This window comes from Lutjanus erythropterus, chromosome 14, assembly GCF_056507025.1.
Source record: "Lutjanus erythropterus isolate fLutEry1 chromosome 14, fLutEry1.hap2, whole genome shotgun sequence".
NCBI lineage: Eukaryota > Metazoa > Chordata > Actinopteri > Lutjaniformes > Lutjanidae > Lutjanus > Lutjanus erythropterus.
In genome coordinates this window covers 30115305-30137208 of record NC_139330.1, presented here as the reverse complement: position 1 = coordinate 30137208, position 21904 = coordinate 30115305, and the positions used below count along the sequence as shown (strand labels likewise).

Here is a 21904-nt window from a genome sequence, read left to right as displayed (position 1 = left end):
GATTTCAACATATGCATCAAAACATGGATGGGTATATCTCTACCCATGCTCATCGATACTACTTTCCATAATTTGTTGCAAAAAATAAAGACAGGACATGAAGAGATTTGAGAGTTTTTAACTGAGGTACCTGGACAGCAAACTTAGGCTACCTGGCAGTTAGCAATTTATGTTGTCCTAGCTATTGACTACCGGGCGCTGTTGTTAAAGGCTGTAAATCTTTCACAAGAAATTTCACTGACATTCTGCTGTTTTGTCCTGTGTCATTTTCCCTTGCTTAGCAATAGAGAATGGGTAAGACTTGGGTGTCTTCTGCTGTCCACTGACAAAAAAAAAGTTTCATACCTGCACCAGTTCATTCAGCACCACAGCATCAAAACCAGACAGGTACTGGACATAGTATCGCTGCATCACAGGGCCGTACTTCCTGACATGAGCTCTGAGTTCCTCCATGTAGAAGATCAACTCTGCTATGTGTCTGTAAAACACACACACACACATGTGAACACACCTGTGACCAAAACAACACAAGCAGCCAAAGAGACAATAAGTCAAGGATAGAATGATTGTGTTACTGTTTGTGTGATGTTTGCATACTTGTCGATGAAGTCGTCTGTGCTTTTCTTCTGGATGTTGTCGGCATGTCGAAGCAGCCAGATGATCTCGTCACGGGCGAATGACAACGCCATGAACACGAATAACGCCTAGCGGGAGCGAAAGAGGCAGAAGAGAAATAGAGAAATATGGAGGGAAGCAGAGAGAGACACAGATTTAAGGAAGGAAAACGGAAATGTCAAAACCTCCCCAAGATAAATTACCAAGAGCAGCACTTGACAGCAACTGCATTCTCACAGTCTCTGAACCAAATGTGCAATATGTTTACAGAGTCAGTCAGGCTTAGCAAATATATTCTGTTATACATTTATGTGGGTCTCCATCTGGCCAGAGGAATTTACAGGGCTTTAAAAATCTGCCTGTCCCGATTAGCTGAGAAATTTATGTACAATTATTTAAGGTGGTGCTATAGAGTTTTAAAGTGGTCCTGTATGTTACAATAGTTTCTAAAAGGCCAGACAGGATTTCACTCCCACAGAAGAGAGCTGACTCATAATTAAGGGACTGGATATTGTGTAGACTCTTTTTAACAGTTGTCTTAATCAGTTTACTGTCTTTCCCCTACCACTGCCTTGTGGGTTGCAGCCCCCAAAAGAGAGAAAACAAAATGTTGTTATTCAGCTCTCAAATATGTGATTCATGCATACTGCATTAGCTGCTGTGCTATTAGCAGTTAGCACTGATATTTGTTTCTGTAAGTTTGTGCTTCATATGCAGCAGGTTTACTCCACTGAACTCACACTGGTTTAAGTTCTTGGTGTTTTTATGTAGCTCTCTTGGCCAGGTCAAGAAATCTACCTTGTTAAATGAAGGAAAACGAATAAAATGAAATTATTACATATCATTTGAGGTATCACTGATCGCTGTAGGTCAGTTAAAACAGGAGCCAACTCTTTGGGAGCTGAAGTGAGGAATTAAAAGCAATTAAAGGTGGTCTTTTTGTGTAAGGATAAGGGGGAAAGTTGAATCCAGACGAGTGTTGGAAAGGAGCTAGCCATGATACAAAAAATATGTCAGGTTTTTTAATTTCTCAACACAATAGTCTGAGGAAGACTGTCGTGTCGAAACATCATCTGTGTGTGCAACTATCTCTCCCACACGTTTTACCGTTTTAAGGTGGTTTTGTATGCTACATTAGGTCCCTTCTTTGGAGCTAATTTGAAAGATTTGTGTCTCTTTTTTGATCAAGTTATTTTATATACTTTTATTATGATATTTAAGTCAATAAACTAGCTTATTTTTATCCATTTTGGTTGGTTAGTACTGCTCAACCAAGTTCTCTACAAATAAATCTAGGGTTATACAATTAAGGTGTTATTTTACTGTTTAAGGTGGTAATTTACATTACCTTAGGGCCTAGTAGTCCAGGCTGATCGGCTAAAACAGTAGCCAGCTCCTTCAAAGCCGATCGCAGAAACTTGCGTCTCTCTCTGTGCATCGAGCCTCTGCAGAAAGACAGAGAAAGGAAGTCAGAGCAGAACATCAAAACACACAAGCATCATGATTAAATGGTATTTTGACACTTTCAGGACAATCCTGCAAGAGGACAAAAGTAAGTAGATGACAGTGACGGCAGAAGAATGAGAATGAAGATGAAAGGGGAAGACGGAATAAGTAATGAGGATAAAAGCAGAGATGAGACAGCAGGGGGGAGACAAAGAGGGGAGGATACAACAGGAGAAAAAAAACAAAATGAGGGATAAGAAGGAGGTGATGTTTCTGTGTGAGGCTCCCTCTGCCTGAGGCAGAGTTGAAATGATGGTTAAAGGTGGGAAGCAGGAAAAAAGAACAGAACAGAAAATGTGGGCAGTGGAAAAAAAAAATAGAAAATGTTAAATTTTTCTTTGTGAGGAACAGAATGGAATTAAATGAAGGGATTAGTAAGGCCACGTCAAGGACATTTTTTTCAATAGGTTAACAGACTTGTGACAACACCGGTGTTATTGATTATACTGGCAACATTTTACAATGACAGATACAAACAATAAGACGCTCAATTTAATGTGTGATCTTTAGCTCTTCCTCTTACTTTGAACAGCTTCATAGTTCATTATCAAGTTTTGAGTTGCCATTTCTATCAAAAGATGCTTTTCCACAGCAGGACTTTTCCCCAGGGACAAGAAACCTTCAGAGGAAGTCACTTCCACCACACGGACAAGGGTTGAAATGAAGTTTCAGGGACATTATTTAACCCCCCAAAAAGTCATTGCTCAGGAGGTTGTATTTTCTAGAGGTACATGAACTTTGGGAGTAGGACTTGCAGTGCTGAATGAGTGCTTGCCATTTTTAAAAATATGAAACGCAGACCAGTTTGTTTTTTTTGTTCACTGTGCTTCAACACATCAACATGGAGTTACAGAAGAAAGAATATGATGGATGGACTGACGACAATGTCCAGGCCTTATTGAGCGTTTACTTGACCAAAAATAATGTGTAAAAACATACTAATTTGCATAATCTTGGGGGGTTTTTAGTGGGAAAGTGTGGTGGGAAAACAGGCTGAAGCAACATTTCAGTTCCTTGAAAAGTAGTTCCTGGGACTTAAGAGTTCAGGCTACTTTGGGTGGAAACAGCTATTATTGTTGTCAAGGCTAGCTTGGTTTAACCAGGTCAGCATTAGCTTTAACATATTAGCACCAGCTAACACATTCATGGTAATGTACTGAATAATAAAATAGTCACTTTTATGTCTGCTCACACCCCAAAATTTTTGAGCAAAGCTGGGGCTCTGTATAATTTCCCTTCCAGTGGATTCAGCCTGTACAACCTTATCCAGTTGTCCAGTTATAAATTAATTTAAAATAGTATTGATACTATTACCAAAACTCTACAGATTGTGAATGAAAATATATAAAATATGAAATCACTGAAATATAATATTAGGTAAGTTCTGTGTTTTCTGTATTTTTGTTTCAATATCAGTCTAGTATTCACCATCATGCACGTAGTGCGTATGTGTCATCTATGATTACCAGTAATTATGACTCCGAGTTTAAGTGTGATGGCGAGATAGTAAGCGTTTGTAAAATGAAGAGACTGTAAATGAATACTTCAAAAACACTGCAATCCTCAACTATAATGTAGAGATGAGTAGATTAGGAGAATATTTTGAGTAGCTGTGTGGAAAGTGAAGTGGACAACAGCGAACTGAGGAGCAGTGCTGCTTTGTAAGGTGGTTCTCGGAGAGCTAAATGTTTTCTGAGATGTAAAAAGTTTGAGAAACACTGGCCTACAGCGTTACATTTGAAATCTGACTCCTGCTAGTCTGTGCTGCAACCTTGCTGCTGCTTAATGGAGCAGACATTTTTAGCTTATAATTGTGGCATCTGTCGTTTGACCAAGTGTTGATAACACGCTTAAGATGATGGGGGTGGTGTGCAAGTAATCAGTGCATGCATGAACACCGGTAACACCTACTACTGCAACAAGTCTAATTAGTAAAAAGATTATGTACATACGCGTGAGACAGGGCCTGTTCCTTGCACTCTCTGATGTCATTGATGCGTTTGTTGTACCTGGAAAACACACAAGCAGAGAGGATAAGTTGAAAGAGCAAAAATGTGCTGAGCAACTATATTACACTGTATGTGTCTGTGATATGGTTTTCTGCTATTTGAAAATCTGGTTTAAGGCAAGACTGTCTGGAAATGCTGAAAAGATCCTTCACAATGTTCAAGAGCCCCAAGTGAGATCTTTAAATTCCTTGTTTTGTCCAGGTAATGGTCCAGAACCCAAATATATTCAACTGACAAAAATATGAAACTAAGAAAGTCATCAAATCTTCACATTTCAGAAGCCTGTAACCTGTGGATATTTGGGATTTTGTGTAAAACTAATGGCTTAACAGAATAGAAACAGTTTGTCTGCTCATGTGCTTCCTCCCTTATATATGCCCTTACCCTCTGATGTTCACAAACAGATCTTCTGCAGCCTTGTGGATGTGGAAGACTTCATCCCTGAACAGACAGAGGCAGGTTGAGCTCTGCAGAGCCAGCTTCCACAAAGACAATGCTGCGGCATCGCTGTTAAGCACCGCATGACACAGGATGAAACCAACTAGGAAGAAAACACAGAGGAATACATGACTTAAGAAAAAACGCCCTGACATGAACAGAAGAATGTGTGAATCCATGTTTTACAGCACTTACAAACAATCCACTTCTCCATTGTGTCCAGTGACAGGTATTCACATGGCATCTAAAGATGGAGAGCAAAAGTAATTTCATTTAAAACCTCCCCACAATCACTAAAAATCAGGATCACAGGTATAACTTTTAGCCATTTCAATGCAATCATCGTCATACTAACAGTGTCTGACTGTGCGGGATTCAGCATGGTGGAGGGAGCAGAGATGAGAGAGAGCAGCTGGGCGTTCCTCCACTGGTCAGCGGACAGATTCCTCCTGGGATAGACCATCTGAAGACTGATCAAAGCATCTGACAGGGACTGGAAGAGGAGGAAGACAGGAGGAGAAGAGAAGAAAGACAGGATAGAGAGAGAGAAACAGGAGGAGGGACAGGAGGGAAAGAAGAAAGAGAAGAGAGGAGAGGAATAAACTGAATAAAGTGCTAAGTATTTTTTCTCAGTCTTACAGATATGAAAGAGTGTCATTGCGTACAGTGAGATGTCTGGCACTCTAGTTCATCACCATGTATCACTGTATTGCATCACTCTGCAAACTAAAAGCAGCTGCATAAATAAGTTTTCAACACATGACATTATTTTACCTTGAAGTAAGTCGATGTTTCAGGCCCACTCTGACTGACTGATCTAAAAGTGGCACCACAGGTGCTATGGCAACCGTGGTAGAGACAAAATCTACTGTACACATTGAAAATGATACTGTAAACTCTTAGAAGATCACTGAGCACTATTTTAATGATAGAGTCTGTGTTTACAGTAGAGAAGGCATTTGAAAAGAGCACAGAGACAAAAAAAGTCTGTACCCCACTGAACATTAAAATTCTCTCACCTTTCCATGTGGAACAAACTCCTCCATCATCTTCTTCAAAGGGTTCTCATAATCCACGATCATCTGGCCCAACCTGGGGTACTCACGGTCACTACAACATACACAGTGCCACTGTTACTATAGAGACCACAGTCATCGCTTCACTTCTGATTTCATGGATGATTCAGGCAATTACTTGGTTGTGTATTTTTGTAGTGATTAATAGGGTTGGGTACCAAAATCCAGTGCCAATACGGCACCTGGCATCGTAAAAAAAAACAAAAAACAAAGCAATACTCAACCCTAGCAATTAACCGGGAATACTAAACCACCTGGAGTGTGTTCATGTGTACATGAAGCAAGTCCTGCTGTGGCTTCTCTGTAATTGACACAACTGTGTTTTTTGGCATCTCTGTGTGTTTCAGTCACCTGGCACCATGCGTCATCTCGTGGGCGTAGTTGTAAAGTCCTATGATGGCTTTCCTCTCCTCTATGCGTGACAGTATCGTCATCAGAGTAGTGTATGTCACCACCAGGTCCAGGTAGTTCTTGGTGAGGTCAAAGTTCACCGTCTGACACGAAACAAAAAGACAAAGTGGTATTTTTCTTAATGCTAAAATGACATTCACTCTTATAATACTTCTTCTGCATGAAAACTCAATCAAAACATTTTTATGTGCAAAGTAAATGTTAGGTACTGGGTAAATGTTAGATGCAGCCAATATCAACAACTGTAGAGATGAGAACTGTGTGTAAATATGTCTTAATACTCCCTCTGTTCTACAGTATAATGTCCAAATATGGGAGGACATGCTAAGTAGAGATAAGTGCTGAAAACAAAAGGTCAGCAGGATTTTTTCAGACAGCTACATGTGAAAGCAAGAAGAAAGGGATAATACAGAAGAAAGGAATATGATTAAACTGAAGAAGCCTCTTGGATGAGAGGTTAAACGTCTTCAAGAACCTCATGCAAAGACCAGTTGCCTACGATACTCACAGAAGAAAGGAGAATAGATTATATTGCGTTTCTTTAAGACCTTTTGGTGTTACAATAAAAGAAACTTCATATCACCTCAATGATAAAACATTTCTCCTGACTTGCATATATAGGTTAAATGTTGTTGTTTTGTTCTCTTTTGCAAAAGAAAATGTTAACATGCAGCAAAAATCTATAATAAATACAACATATATGCACACCCTTTTGACTTTATTAGATACATCCGTACAATGTATATCAATGCAATCCAATACGAGAATCTTCTGCAAATCCCAAACTTAATAAGTGCATAATGTTTAGGTTTTGTTCACACTGTCAAGAGAGGTGTTACTAGGGGTGTAAATGACAAGTTTCATCCAAGGTGATATTATATTGAGTCTTCAGACAACCATGCAATATTCGATTCAATTCAGGAGCCTGTGATCGATATCAGACAATATCATATGTCCATTTAAGACAATTACATTCATGTCAACTCACAAAAAGTAAGTCAATTATGATTGAACTCTTCCTGACATTGTGACACAAACATGCCATGGGAATTTTAAAATAAAAGGTGCATAAGACATAGACTGATATTTTAAATTTGCATCAATCATATTGGGTCACTGAACAGTGAATCAATACATCAATCCAAATTTACGAAATTTATTAACTTTTTTCTCAGTGTCCCAAATTCTACTTTCAACTGTCCTAGACTTTATAGCAATTAATGCAAACTTGAGTGCTTTTTTTTCATTCTACATTATATTATTGTATTATAAACTATGAGCGATAACTTGCATCACTTCACTGACTCATTCTGGTCTGTCATGGAAGTTCTATCACTTGTTCTCAGCACTTACATCTCAATAAAAAAAATGAGCTCCTCCTGGGTGTTTGGCCACAATCAGTTTTCATTATTCTTTTAGTGATGGAGAAGAAGCTGTGCTCACAGCGAGGAGCTGACATTGGCAAGACGAGCATGATCTCCACAATCAACTTCATGTGGAGCAACTGTTTCAACAGCATCTTACAGAAACCTGACGTTACAGCACCTGATGCTCGAGGTGCCGTTGTGTGGGTCTCTCGCTATTATTGATTTTGTGTGTGTAAGCATGTGTGTGACATAGCACAGAGCTCATTCCAGGCATTGCCATCTCACATTTTTTTCAATTTGAGCACCTAGCGATTAAAATTATGTATATTCCAGGATGTATTATAGGAATGATAAGTTTCTCTACTGTCACAGAACTCACAAAAAGTGTTATTTTTAATTTCATTGTCCCTAGGACAACAAGACATCCTTAATTTTGAGTGCTGGGTGTTGATTCATTTTTCTGTTAATATTGGGGTCGTAATTACTAGAGGTGGGGTACTGGACTCCAATATATCAGAATGAAGTGGAAAATTGAATTATCTTTGTAAAGGCTGAGCTGTTGCGCTGGATTGCTGTAGTTTTTACAGATGTGCCTAATAAGGTGGGCACTGAGCATATTTGTCAATGTTGCACTTACAATATCGAAGAAGACCTGGCAGGCGTCAATGGTGTTTAGCAGCTCACACACATGGTCCTGTTGATAGAAGATTAGAATTAATTCCATATAATCCTTCACAGCATACTGTTGTATTGTGTGTTGGTGTGCTTTCCTACCTTGAATTCCATGACATCTACAAAGGTAAAATAGTAGAGAGCCAGGTTCTTCAGGATCTCTGACTTTTCCTTCTGCAGCTGAGCCAGCTGTTGCTGTAAACACAGCAGAGTGCACACAGTTACAAAAAAGTCATGAAATAATCGACAATTAACAAAATATATTCCGGTAAAACTTGCAGTAATTAAGACAATAAAGACAATCTGATATCACTTACTGTCTCTTTGGTTTTTGTATGCACTTTTTGTTTCTCTGAGAGTTCTACAGCATTAAGGCTGAGCTGACACTCTAGTTCAATATTGTGCAGAAGAAATGTTTCCTGCATCTGTTACATTAATTAACTAAATATTCAACTATCAAACTTAATGAATGGTGTATCAAATTTAGTGAAAAATATAAGCCCCCCCCCACTTTACCACTTTACTTTTTTTTTTTTTTTTACAAATCAGAGTGAGAAATATTAGCATAACTGTTATTCTAACCAATCTAACTAAAAGTGAAAATCTAATTACTAAGTTTCCCATCAGGGATCAATACAGTTTATTGTATCCTGTTCAAGTGAGTTACAATTTCTCTCAATTTTGACTAAATTAGCAACAAACAGATATAAATCAGAAATTGTTGCTAAATAATTCAGTCATACAGGAGGAAGTAAAGCTAGCTTTTCTTTCATTAATACAAACAGCAAGATACAAAGATAGATTAAAGAAGACCCTGCTTTAAGAATGTACAGGAAGTCATTTTACTTCGGTAGAACATTTCCTTTATTTCTTCATGAACTCACTCATGATTATTTTAATTTGTTTAACTAATAATTTACGGTTGGAAACACGATCAGATTAAAAGTCTGAAGAGCACATTCAAATATAGCTTGTGTTTGAAGTTCACCTCAGCTGCATAGAGAATATGAGAGAATAAAAATGTTTGACCAAAGTAAAATGTGATAATCAAAGCAAAGCCAGATGGTCCACCTAATTACCATCTTGATGATTTTAAGTCAGAGTTTAAAGACAGAAGTGAGACAGGAAATTCAATCAGTGAATGAAGCATCAAAGGATAAAACCTTTTTCTGTACCTGTTGATGTCTGGAAAAGTTAAGCTGTGGATGCAATGGGTTTTCAAAACCCAGACTTAAAAAATAGGTTCAATTTGAAAAGATTGTCACACCAATCTTTTAACAAGCTGGAATATGTGAAAACTCTAACTTCAAGACATTTGCTTTAAGAAGCAGCTTCTATTTACATGACAGAAGTATACTGTATGTAAATTTAACCCAGCCCCAAAGCCGTGTGTGTGTTTCAGGCCAGACCTGGAACTTTAACTAGTGCAACTGCATGAGATAAAAGTAGAAAAATGTGTAAGAAATGACAAGTGTAAAGAGTGTGTGAAACTGCTGCTGCACCAAGGAGTTAAAACCTTTGTTATTTTTTATCTTTAAATGATTTGAGAAGGTTATTAAGGGTTTTTTCGCCCCTTTTCCCTTATTTTGAAAGGCTATTCCCCTACAGTGCTGCTCATGTCAGTGCTAACTGACAGAGGCAGACAAGGGGACCTCAGACCTGTCCAGAAACTAGTCGACTGTCACTAATAAGTAACTGAAAAATACAGTCAACTGACAGACACAACAAATTAGTATCCGCTTTGTAATGCTCCTTAGTGCAGGCAGTCAGGCTGTCACTCAAACAGCCAGCAAGTCATAACCAACTAGCAGTCAGACAGCCGGCAAACCAGGTAGTTAAACCAGCCACACAGTCACTCAGTGGATGAAGGCTAGAAAATAAAAACGCTGCCAGCAGAGAGGAGAGAAAGCAGAGCAAAGCAAAACACACTCCAAACCAGCTTTAAAAACAGGTACAAAAAAATTACGTTATTACAAAACTTAGGTACGTGAACTAAAAATACAAAAGTTACAAAAACTTAGATACAAAAACTTACCAAAAAGCACAAGTCCGGAATAAGCCAAGTTTAGCATGCAGAACACAAACAAACACAGAAACAAAGCAGAAAACAACGTAAGAGACAATTTTTGCACAGTTATACTGAATAAAGCAGTTAGCCAGACACACAAACACTCACACACATTCGCACTGACACACATACACAGCTGCTTGCTAAATGACAGTTTCACATGAACACATAGGCCAGAAGCTACGAGCTAAGCTAACAAGTAAAGCTGAAAGACACAACTGATGAGCAATGACTCAGTTTAGTTCACTCAGCATACCCGGGTGCACACACACACAAAATTGTACTGAATAGTTTTGTTTGAAATTCCACTTGAAATTATTCTCAAAGTGTTACTCAAGATATTTGTACAAGCATGACAGACTATTCAGGGACATCGAACATCTATGGCTAACTGATATACTGCATATGAAAATAAAACTGACCTGGTGTAAAAAAAAAAAAAAAATCAGTCTTTATAATTCAAAAAGAGAATCTACCCGTAGTGTGCTCTGTCACTTTTCAGGGTGTTTATGGATGTATAAACTATACAAAAAGCAACTTATTCTAATGTATTCTTATTCAGAGCTTTATCAATGAGAAGAGTTACTTTGTTCTCTCACATCTATTTACATTCACTTAAAGGACCAATGTGTAGGACTGAGTGGCATCTGTCAGTGAGGCTGTAGATCGCAACAAACTGCATACTGCTCGCCTCACCCTACCCTTCCAAGTGTGATGGAGGACCTATGGTGGCCATGAATCTCATGAAAAACACAAAAGGCCCTTTCTAAAGCCAGAGTTTTAGTTTGTGTGTTCTAGGCTACTACAGAAACTTGGCAGTGCAGCATGGTGGCCTTTGTGAAGAAATGGCTCATTCAGAGGTAAAAACAGCGCAACTTTTTTTTTCTCTGGTGGTTATACACTAATAAAATCATATGTATGAATATTATATAATATTTCTGCCATAATCTGTCAATAAATCCCCATAAATCGTATGCACTGGACCTTTAAAAGTGGTAGTGGGAGTTTGTGATTATTTGTGATATTAAAATACATGATTGATCACCTCACTGCATAATAAATCAATGATGTGATCAAAACTTCAGTTATTTTTTACATTTTCCACTGCCAAATTATATACAATTTAGAACATATCTTGCTAACTTACAAAGCTATTTCATTGTAGAGTCAAGTATGTAAAATAAAAGAAACCTTGCATCATTTGATACAACGGTGTGTATATAGTGTAACAGTTTGGTTTTTTTAGGCATTTTCCAGATCTGCTTAGCTACAACTAGATCTTTCGGTGAAGCCGAAGAAGCCAGGTTCAAAAGCAACAATTTTTCAAGTCCTATTTTACGCAAGATTCAAAATGTGAAGATATCGCCACGTAAATAGGCCTATGTGCAGTTGTACAACTTAAGCAAAATCATTCACACCAGTGAATGGACACTCTTTCATTCTCTTCCTCTCTATGCCATACAAACACAGCAGATATACAGAACATGCAGGCGTACTTACGTTATTATTCCGTGTTTCCACAGCAGGGAACTTCCTGACAATAAATTTAACCGCAGACTCCAAGTTCTTATCAACAAGATAGGAGGGTTTAGCCTTGGGGTCGCCACATGCCTGGAAAGGAGAGGAGAAGAAGAGGTGAGGAGAGACCAAACAAAAAATATCATGAGTAGACTGCTGCTACTGAATCACCTAGGCTCTTTACTCTTCATTTCAGCATTTCTGACTGATCTTTTTTCCATTATTTTGACATTTCATTTTCTCATGGTCAGGCATGTTAGATGTGTGGTCATCACCAGGGGAACATTTAGTGCTCACAGTGAAGACTGGTTTATCTTGGCCCAGGAGATGAGAGGGGGGTTCAGGTGAATGAAATACATTTAGTGAAGTTTCCAGACCAGAGGCGTATTCAAGACATGAAAACAAACACACACGCAAACTTGATGCAAGTGACCTGTGCAGTCTGAACTGCCACACAGATGCACAGGTCAGCAAGGTGATTCCAAAATGTTTCACAATCTACTGGGGAGATTTCAGGGTAGAAGTTTTCATGTTTGGATAAACCAGGTTCAGCTGTTGTAAAAAGACTGAGGCTACATCCACACTAATATGTTTTCTTTTTAAAACACACAACTTTTACTACACCTAGCGCACACACTATTCTGGCATTTCGAAGCCCTTAAATGGACGCTTTTGGAAACGCTGCTAACTAGGGCAATTATTTTCACAATCCAGATTATTTTCATGGTAAATCGATTGTTTAGTCTATAAAATGTAAAAAAAAAAATGCTCATCAGAAGGCGTCCAAGGCGACATCTTCAAATTGCTGATTTTGTCCAACTGACATTCCCAAACTTCTTCCTTTACTATCATAAATAACCAAAAAACAGCAAATCTTCGCTAAGACGCTGGAACCAGCAAATGACATTTTTGATGGAAACTATTAATTGATTACCAAAATATTAGACAACTATTTATTTATTTTTTATTTTTTTGATCAACAACATTTTAGTTTGAAAACTCTGGGATTTGTCGGGATGGAAGGAAACAAAGACAAAGACACCCACGCTTTGCTTTCTGATTGGGTCTCCTCAGTTATGACATGTCCTTCTCTGATTTGTCACACCCCTTTCACATTACTTTTCCAAATGCCATCAGCCGTGACTACCAGCAGTCGATTCAACAACGATAACAAACTAATTAAATCTCTCGCCATAGCTGTTCTTCTTTTGTAGCATTTTCTGCATCTATGCAGCCAATAGTTCATGTGATATGTAGTTTCGGTTGTGTTTAACAGAGATACTCTCTGAAATGTGCTACCACCCTGATGTAGATTGTTTTGACTTCAAAACAGCATTTTAAAATAAGGTATTAGTGTGGACATAGCCTGAGCCTGAATTCATCAATGGTTCTCAACTGCTGTGCTGTGGAGAGACATCAGAGAGCTGCACCTAGATACTGAAATGTTAATTTCACATACAAATAATACTTGTGATAACTCTTCTCCTACAGATCTGACAACATACTTTATTTGTTGGCCCTCATTACAATCACTTCAAGTCTGGAGTAAAATTTTTAAGCATTTAATATTTTAGCACACTTCATTTTGATCATCCAGCCTTCAAAAGTTATCCTTTTCCAAAAGTTATCCACAACTCAGAAAGGATGAGAACCACTGAGAGAATCCCAGGTAATGAGAGGGTTTCAATTTCAAACACTGTCTCTGAGCCATCACTGGTTAGTACCACTGCATGACAGGCAGAGTGATGGACGGGTCGAATGAAGAAGGGACCGAATGAAACACAGGAGAGAGAGAAACACACACAGGAGGGAAAAAAGAAGAAAACTTAAATGAAGGGGGCACACAGAGGTCAACTGAGAAATGACTCAAGAGAAATGGAAAGAGAGAAAAGTGTTCAGAGAGAAAAGTCTTTTCTCAGAATGTTCCCTATCATCTGCACCTACAGAGGAGCAATGCTGGAATTATTTCACTATACCTGCAGAGCTGCCTTCTTCTTTTTATTAATATTCTCTCTGCCTGACTGCCCTGACTTCGGCAGGAAGCAACAGCGCTCATGCATTATGGGTAGTGTAGTAGTGAATGGTAAGGAAGATGTGGTCCATGCATGTGCCATAAACAGAGTGAATGTATAAAGTTTGTTGGCTGCCAACACAGAGGAACAATCCTAGAAGAGGTCAGTGCCTTTGACCGTTCTCAGGATTCAGTTCCTAGTGGTTAAAGTTTAAGTTTAGAAAGTGGAAGCACACATTCAGAAAAGCCATAAAAAGTAACATGGGGTTACCAAAATGAAATCTACAACACAGAACTATGCTATAAATGTCATGTTTCTACCCGCAGTAACACATCATCACAGCTAATGAACCATCAGGCTTGAAACAGCACCACAACCATAAACCTGGATTTCAGTTTGCATGGCGCTGAAACATTTCCAGCATCATCCAGTACAAAATGAAACCATAAAACAGTAACACATGCTAGTTCACACACAATGGGTAACTGACAACCCGGGGATTAGAACAAATTCCGCTTCTGTTGACCTGTAGCAGGAAAGAGTTTCACTTCGCTTAACATTTGCCAAACTAATAAAACATAACAGCACAGGAGTCACATTTTGTATTGTGGTTCAACACAGCTGACAATGGGTGTGGTAGCTGCAACAGACTTGGAAACCTTCAATCCACAGAGATCAGTGCTTCTCTGCCGTTGAGGATTTAAAGACAAGTCCCCCTTTAAATTTACAGATTAGCTATGACTACTATGTGTTGCATCAGAACCTTTCTAAGTCCTGTCCTTTTTTGCTCCGTACTCCAATAACAACAACAATAACCTTAGTAACTGGTAGAACCTCAGTCAACTTTCCCCTTGTCTGCTTCCTGTGCAATGTTATGCTATATGCTATCAGCTCCTCCATGTTTTTGTTGTGACATATAGTGACATCTTAAGCTAGAAAATGTTAGCAAAATGCTAGCTAACTAGCTAGCTAGTGACTGATGTAGATTGGCCAGCTAGTTAGCTAACGTTTGCTAAGATTAGCTATCAGATGTAACTAGTGAGCTAATGATTGATGTCGATTAACTAACTAGTTACCTTTTTTTTTTTAACATTAGCTAATTTAAGATGTGATTATACATGTCACTTTAACAGGGCCCCAAGCAACATATTTTAACCAGCAACATTTTTTTTCCAATGTAGATGAGCCTAGCACATAGAATATCTAAGTACAGGAGAGAGGACAGGAGACTGATCAAGGTTTCAAAAAGAGCAAAACTTAAGACAGGTCAGTTGTGGATGTTGCTGATTTAGCTGCAAGTTTAAGAGGAAACACTGATCAACATCTGCTGCTACTTTGCATCTGTTATAATTCAACATGGGATGCAAAATGGTGCAACTGTAAAATAGGTTTAATTCACTAGAAAAATGATCCAGAAAAAAAGAACAGCCTACGCAGCAAGCAAATAAACTACACGTGTCATGCCAGCTACCTAGCCAAACCCAGTTCAGTGTTAGCTGAAGCTAGTTGATTCACTGAAACACCCAGAAACAGGCATGCTGAGCTCTTGAAGAGCTGGGTCTGAAACACACCCACTACTGCAGGGTCTCACACACAAAACACTTGGACATTTGGGGGATTTGACACAGAAAAACACACAACATCAACATGATTCAAATACCCACTGATGACACAGACTGGACCCTTGAGTCTCAGCTTGTTTCCTTGTGCCCACTTCTCTCACACCTGACCAGATTTCCAACATCAAATGCCCTTTGTCAGTGTCATTGTGTGTTTACCCAACAGCTACTGGCCAAAGGAAATCTGTTTAGGTGTGTGAGAGGCAGACTGAATTTTAACTATGTTAAATGAGAAACAAGGAATCAAGATGTGACTGTGAAATCCATGCAGTTGCAAAAGCACAAGCCTCGCTGTTTTGCTAACACAGTGCTCTTCTGATGACAACACACCACTAGCCTCACCCTACACAACAGACTAGTCTCTATTGGCCACTAAAGTGTAGTTACCCTTTGACTCACGCCGGGGAACTGCAGAGTGAAAAACACTGTCCAGTTACTACAGAACATTGGAATGCAGACTAAAAGTACCGACAAGTGTTTTCCATGTTTTAGCCCAAACTTAAAGCTAAAGGTGACAGAATTTTTGCTGTTGTGATCCACAGGCTCTGCAACAGCTTTCCTTTACATATTAGGGTTGGTCAACAATGAAATTACTTTAAACTGGAGTCTTAAAATATTATTGAAAAAACTTGTCTGAATATATTTGTTGATCTTAGCTCTTAATTTGTTAAGCACTTTGTAATGCTTGCTTGAGATAGGCATTCTATAAATAAACTTAACTGATTTATTTACTTACTTGTTGGTGCATTCAAATGATTGTAGGAAGCTCCAACATCCAAGGCTTGTGGGCAGCCTATCAAGAGTGATTTTATAATGCAAGAAGCTAACAAAATCACATTATCAACAACTAAACTTCTGGTTGGAGTTGGACTACGGTTTGTGGATGTGGTGCTATTATGGCAATTAACAACACACTGACAAACATTCAATGTAAAAACCTATGCCTTGGCAGTATGCACAGTAAGCTATATGAGAGTTGTAATTAATGGGCTAAAACATGCAAAACCTGCAGTAATCCAAAATTATGTCTAGTAGACTATCATATACTTGAGACCTAGCTTAATTTTTTGTAAATATAACCACACCATCTAGCTTCAACTAGGTTACTTATTCAGCAATTATTAAATGTTGTACTTTCAGATGTAAATGGCTAACTAGTTGCTTAACATCACAGAACAAAAGCATGAAGATTTTTAGTCGTTTTCTGTCATTATCATGGCGTAGCATCGTCCATTAGTGCTGGTGGTGGCTAGTGCAGTAAGCTGACTGGCTGGGTTTGGGTGGGGTGGGGGCTGATGGAAGGATGGATGGAAGGAAGGACGCAGTGAATGAAGGGACGGGGCATGGGAATAAGCTGAGAATCAGTACAGGTCAGAGAGGAGTAAGGGAGCTGTTGCCTGGATACCAGAACAGACCTTAGTCTCGCCTCCACCATCGTCTCTCCACTCCGGGCAGCAATTAACAGCTGAGCTTCTCAAAGGGTCCCCGCATTGACCGACATATGGCGGGGGACCCTGTAATAGATAGCACTGGGCCGGGGTAGCCTACATCTGAAAACTAATTATGGCTGCTGATTGCTGGATGAAATATCCAAACAGCCCATGGCACCTTTTTGGTGATCCTCAAGAGTCCACATAAACCACGCAAAACACACTCGTCTTCGCTGAGATGAATTAGTTTTTGTCTGTCATTCCTCACACTGTGTGAGCTCATGCTTTTTTCACAAGGAGGGATTAGCTGCTATAAAAAGGAAAAAAAAAGCTCCAAAGAATGGATGGTTTCATGTGATTAGGAACAGAACCACTAGAGAACCTCTCTACAACCTGCTAAGAGCTGGCTGACTGCCTGGACCGCCTGCTGGCAATATGGTGATCTTCCCTCATCCTGCTGGATTTGTCAGCATTATTGTGCTTGTTCTCTACAGCAATACTTAGAATCCAATTTACAAAAAATTGAAGAACTTTTTGAGATTAAACAGTCGACTAAAAAAAAGAGCTTTTTAAGATACTGCAACTGATTAATTTATGAAGCAGACTTTCTTCACCATCAAACACATTATTAGGAGTGGTTATGTGGTGATTAGTTGAAAATATTGTCTAGACTAAAACAGATATACCTTTTAAATAAATATATTCCATATTTTAAATTTCTCGTACGTGCAAATCTACTTAATTTAGATGATTCTGATTAGAAAATTGAATATGGGATAGGGTTGGGCGATTGGATGAATATTCTGGCTACTGGTGATAAGCTGGGCAACAGTAGAGGGTTATTTCGGTCACTATCTTGAAGGTATTGAGTACCAAGTACCACATAGCACTGAAACTTTCCCAGTCTGAGAGGAGGGCACGGTGGCAGCCATAACATCAAGCAATAGCTGCAATTGATCCATTTATACCCATATCTAAAAAAAGACTACTTGTATGTTTTTCCAATTACCACAAGTGTTGTTAGTTTTTGCACTGTAGTTAGCTACAATGCATGCTGAAGTCAAGCACAGTGTATTTCAAAGAGTTGGCTGTTCAGCACGCTGAGGTACCACCAGACAGCTGTCTATTGGTCTTTGTTATCACTTCAAGGGTACTGGTATTGATATTGAAATTTCTTAAAAGATATCCTCCCGAATTGGCCAAGTCTGTTGCGGGTTTATTTTTTTGGGTGACTTCCGTGGCAAACTGTCAACTTATTTTGCTTCTTCAATTGTCTGCCTCCGCACGAGCTCTCAATCAGTGAGCTAACCTGGTAATGTTAGCACACAGAAACCAGCAACAGCAGAGAAAGAAAATGGGGAAAATTAGCACGTAAAGCCAGACTATTTTCACACAGTTTATTAGGGCCAAACCAGAGACTGTGATTGTGGGAACAGTGGAAAGACTAATCTAGCTTTAGTGAATTTTATTTTGTTTCTATTGAGTGTGAATGACTATTTTTTTTCTGTTTAATAAGGAAGTGAAGAATGTGTGTCATTTCTAAACATTCTGTCAGTTAATTTTGTTAATTTATTTGACCATACACACTCACACATTACAGCTCACTGAACTACTGTGCACACACACCTGCTTGAATATATTGGCAATTGCGGTTGTGAAATTTTAACATATATCACCCAGCAGGGACCACTGTCTTGGTTGACCGTCTTTGACCACTGACCACTCAACCATCGTAACATTGTGATTTAAATGTCTACTGTATTTGAGGTAGTGTGTGCCCAGAGTTGCCATGGATTTGTTGCATAACTTTTTGACATGAAAAATTAAAAAGAAGCTGTTGCTGCTGTTCATTGCACTATGTCTCCATGTGGTGTTCATTATTTTCCTATTAAACACAACTAAGTTAGAGACATGAAGTGCCGAGACAAAGAACCATTTAGACCCAGCAACAATTACATTGTCCATCACAATGTTTCACTGTTGACACTGTCATGTGCCAATTGGTAGACATCGCCCAAACCTAGCCCAACCCTAATATGGACTATACTATCACTACCATGTCTGGGGCTTTGATTCCCACTGCAGCCACTCATTTGCATGCACTCATTTTTTCAGGTACTGCAGATCAAAGCATTCTCTGGCATATTTAAATGCCATATTCATAATTGAAGACTTAACCACAGAAAAAGGGTGTCAAATGTAGTTGTGGCTTTTGCCTTGCAGACAAGTAAAAGAGCAGTGCTTTCTTCCAAACAAAGCACAGGCTAATAATCTGTGTGTGAATGCTGTATCATAAGCAAGTTAATAACACACTGCAGGTTGGTAAAACCAACAGTGAATGGAGCCCAGCCTTATTCTCAGCATTACAGATTCAAACATGAATAGGAGTGAGGCACAAAGGAGAGGACCAACAGATCAGTACAGGTAGCCAGGAGGAGGAGGAGGAGGAGGAAGGGAGGGGAAGGAGGAAGAGGAGGAAGTTGAGGAAGGGTGAAGAGGGTGGGGTTTCATAAGTGGAAGGTGATAAACTTTGCAAACCTTCCAAACTTGTCCTTGCTGCATAGGAGAGGGGGGAAGCATTGGAACGGAGAGAAGAAGAGAAGAAATCAAAACAAAGAGCCCACCCAGACAAACTGCTGGATCACTGGTCTACACACACACACACACACACACACACACATACACACACTTACTCACAAACACATACACACACGTCTTAAAACAGCTGCTTTCATACAGGTGTTTTCTGCATATCTTAGAGTTTTGTTAGGAATAGCCAGTCTGGCATTTCTTGTCAGCACAACACATAAAAACAACACATGCTGCGCCAACATGTGATCATATTAACACTTGTTTTACCGCACGCTGTCTTCAAAGTAACACAAGGTGTAGTATCCCTACCTACGCACTCAAGACACATGAAAATAACACATCCATTTTATAAGTGTGGAAGGGCTGAAATAACATGGCTGACACTCCGGCTGTCAGCGGCACCCCTGTCTTATAAAGAACAGTGTGAAGACAAAGTTTGGCCCCTGCAGTTTTCACTGGCTGCTCCACATTTCTGCTCCATGGCTGTTGCTTAGTAACTGACAATGCAGCCTTCCCTGATGGCTGAAGCATTGGGCGCTTCATTTCTGGTGATGCTCTAATGTTAACTCTCACATTTGAATTGATCATTTCATAGTTGTACATGTAACAGCATGATTCAAGAATTTCTGGACACAGTTGTCTACAGCTCTGGTCTGGTTCCAGTTGCACAAATTAAGCTCACCCATAATTAACCACCAGCTCTCACTCTGTTCCAGTAAGACTGTGTTGGCACTTTTAGAGAAATTTGTTTGCAACTGGATTTAGCCTAGGAGTCAAGTGGCTTAACGCTGGTGCAAAAATAGTCAAGAAAAAAGCCACTGTGTTGTGGTTCTGAGGAACATTTGGCCAATACATTAGTCGTCAGATTACATATTTATATATATACATTTATTAGTGTATATGCCAGCTGGTAAGCAAAGACATTACTGCAACAAAATGTGAAAATGATCATTTAGTTACAGTGTATCCAAAACCTTACATTTGTCAACCAGAGAGCACAACTTAAAAATATCCTGCTTAGTATGTTTGTTGGTCACAACTCACAATTCAGCCGACAGCGTTTATCTTAATTAAATTTTTCAAACCCTCAAATATTAAAGTCAGCATCAACCTCAAAAACCCAGTATTAGTTGGGCTAACGCTATCCTTCTCTCAGCCCTCAACTGGATCATTCTCAACTAGAAATGCATCAACTGGGATAGACACTAATATTTCCAAGTACTGGCCCCACAGGCCACCAAGCCCCTAAATTTGGTGGCCAAGTTAGGCTACATTTTTGGTAGCAAAAATGTTCCCTGACGGCATTGTTTCCAATGGGAAAATCTAGCTAGACACCTTGGCTAGTTGCGGAACCTCTAAGTAACGCATTTGCAGCTTGAGTAGGCTTGGTAATCCATATGTCAATAGCCCTGAAATATTGGTAGATATACAAGTACTGTTCGCTGTTTTATATGGTGTTAAAGTAAAAGGTGCAAAGGAATTGAGATGTTTGTGAAACTGTAACAGTGTGTCAGCAAAAGTCTGCAGTATGGGGAAAAAATTAGCGGCCACCTACATGGATTATTTTGTGGCCACGAGTAACTTTTTGTGCCCCTGGGCCATCGGGCCACTGTTTATGTTGCAGCCTGACCAATCCAATCCATCATACTGGGACAGTGACCTTACTTAGCATATTAGGTTTTGGACAAATGTGACAGAGCTGCATTGAATACAGTTTCTTTGTTAATGTCATATAAAATTCAGCATTTCCACTATCAGTTACACTCATTCAGTCATAGTGGGGCTGCCAACTCAAATTTTAGGGCCACAGCAATTTCTCATCCATAACACTGTCTTGTGTATTATTATATGCCAGTTATCAGATTGATAAGTATTAAGTTGGAGAATCAGTATAAATAAAGTAGAAGACAGGCTGGTGTATTCATACTGCCATTGTGTCGTAACATTTTATGGTTGGGCAGTTATCCACAGGAATGATACTTCTAATGCTCTGCCATGCCCCCTATAGAATGGGTGACTACAACTCATTTGGAGTAACCTGAACCAAAGTTACGCCAGCCAGCTTTTAATATGTTATAATGACATAAGTCCTGAAGGTGTTTTGAGCAGATCATGACCAGGTTGTTAACAGCTTAACTTTCAATCGCTGACCATTATAAGCATACATGATTAACTACACACTGGTGATTGGTTGGTTTCTTATCTGTTGAGTTTCTTCATGGGAAGCAGAAGAAAAAGAGGAACAAGAACTGTTAAGGAAAACAGACAGCGAGACAAATGACTGAGATAATATTACCACCTCAGTCACTGTATTTTACCTTCATAAATTCTTATAAATGCATTTAGAGACTTGGCAAATTTGGAATAAAAATTGCTCTCATTTAATCCCACATTATTGTTGAATTTTCCAGTGAATAACCAGCTCTGTTTTAAACAGTGATGAAAAACTGACTCAATTAAGAGCGTAATTCCAATGGTATATATTGAGTGCCGATGGGAAAAGGGAATCCCTCAGCAGACGTTTTGGCCGCAGCACACATTTGCTACCATCTACCACAGATGTGCAGTAGT

The 21904-nt window shown here is 39.1% G+C and overlaps 1 protein-coding gene across 2 annotated transcripts in view; it reads right to left on the bottom strand.

Moving 5' to 3' along the window:
• nckap1 (NCK-associated protein 1) overlaps positions 1-21904 on the bottom strand; it is a 43629-nt gene that overhangs the window by 16303 nt on the left and 5422 nt on the right. Inside the window, exons 2-13 of one of the 2 annotated variants that reach the window (XM_084736665.1) lie at positions 11663-11773; positions 8197-8289; positions 8060-8116; positions 5996-6138; positions 5588-5678; positions 4924-5061; positions 4764-4812; positions 4515-4671; positions 4074-4130; positions 1964-2060; positions 598-704; positions 346-478 (exon numbers count right to left, since the gene is read on the bottom strand). In XM_084736665.1, the coding sequence (XP_084592791.1) occupies positions 346-478; positions 598-704; positions 1964-2060; positions 4074-4130; positions 4515-4671; positions 4764-4812; positions 4924-5061; positions 5588-5678; positions 5996-6138; positions 8060-8116; positions 8197-8289; positions 11663-11773 (1233 nt within the window). The remainder of the gene's footprint in view (positions 1-345; positions 479-597; positions 705-1963; positions 2061-4073; positions 4131-4514; positions 4672-4763; positions 4813-4923; positions 5062-5587; positions 5679-5995; positions 6139-8059; positions 8117-8196; positions 8290-11662; positions 11774-21904) is intronic. The other variant, XM_084736667.1, reaches the window with a different exon arrangement.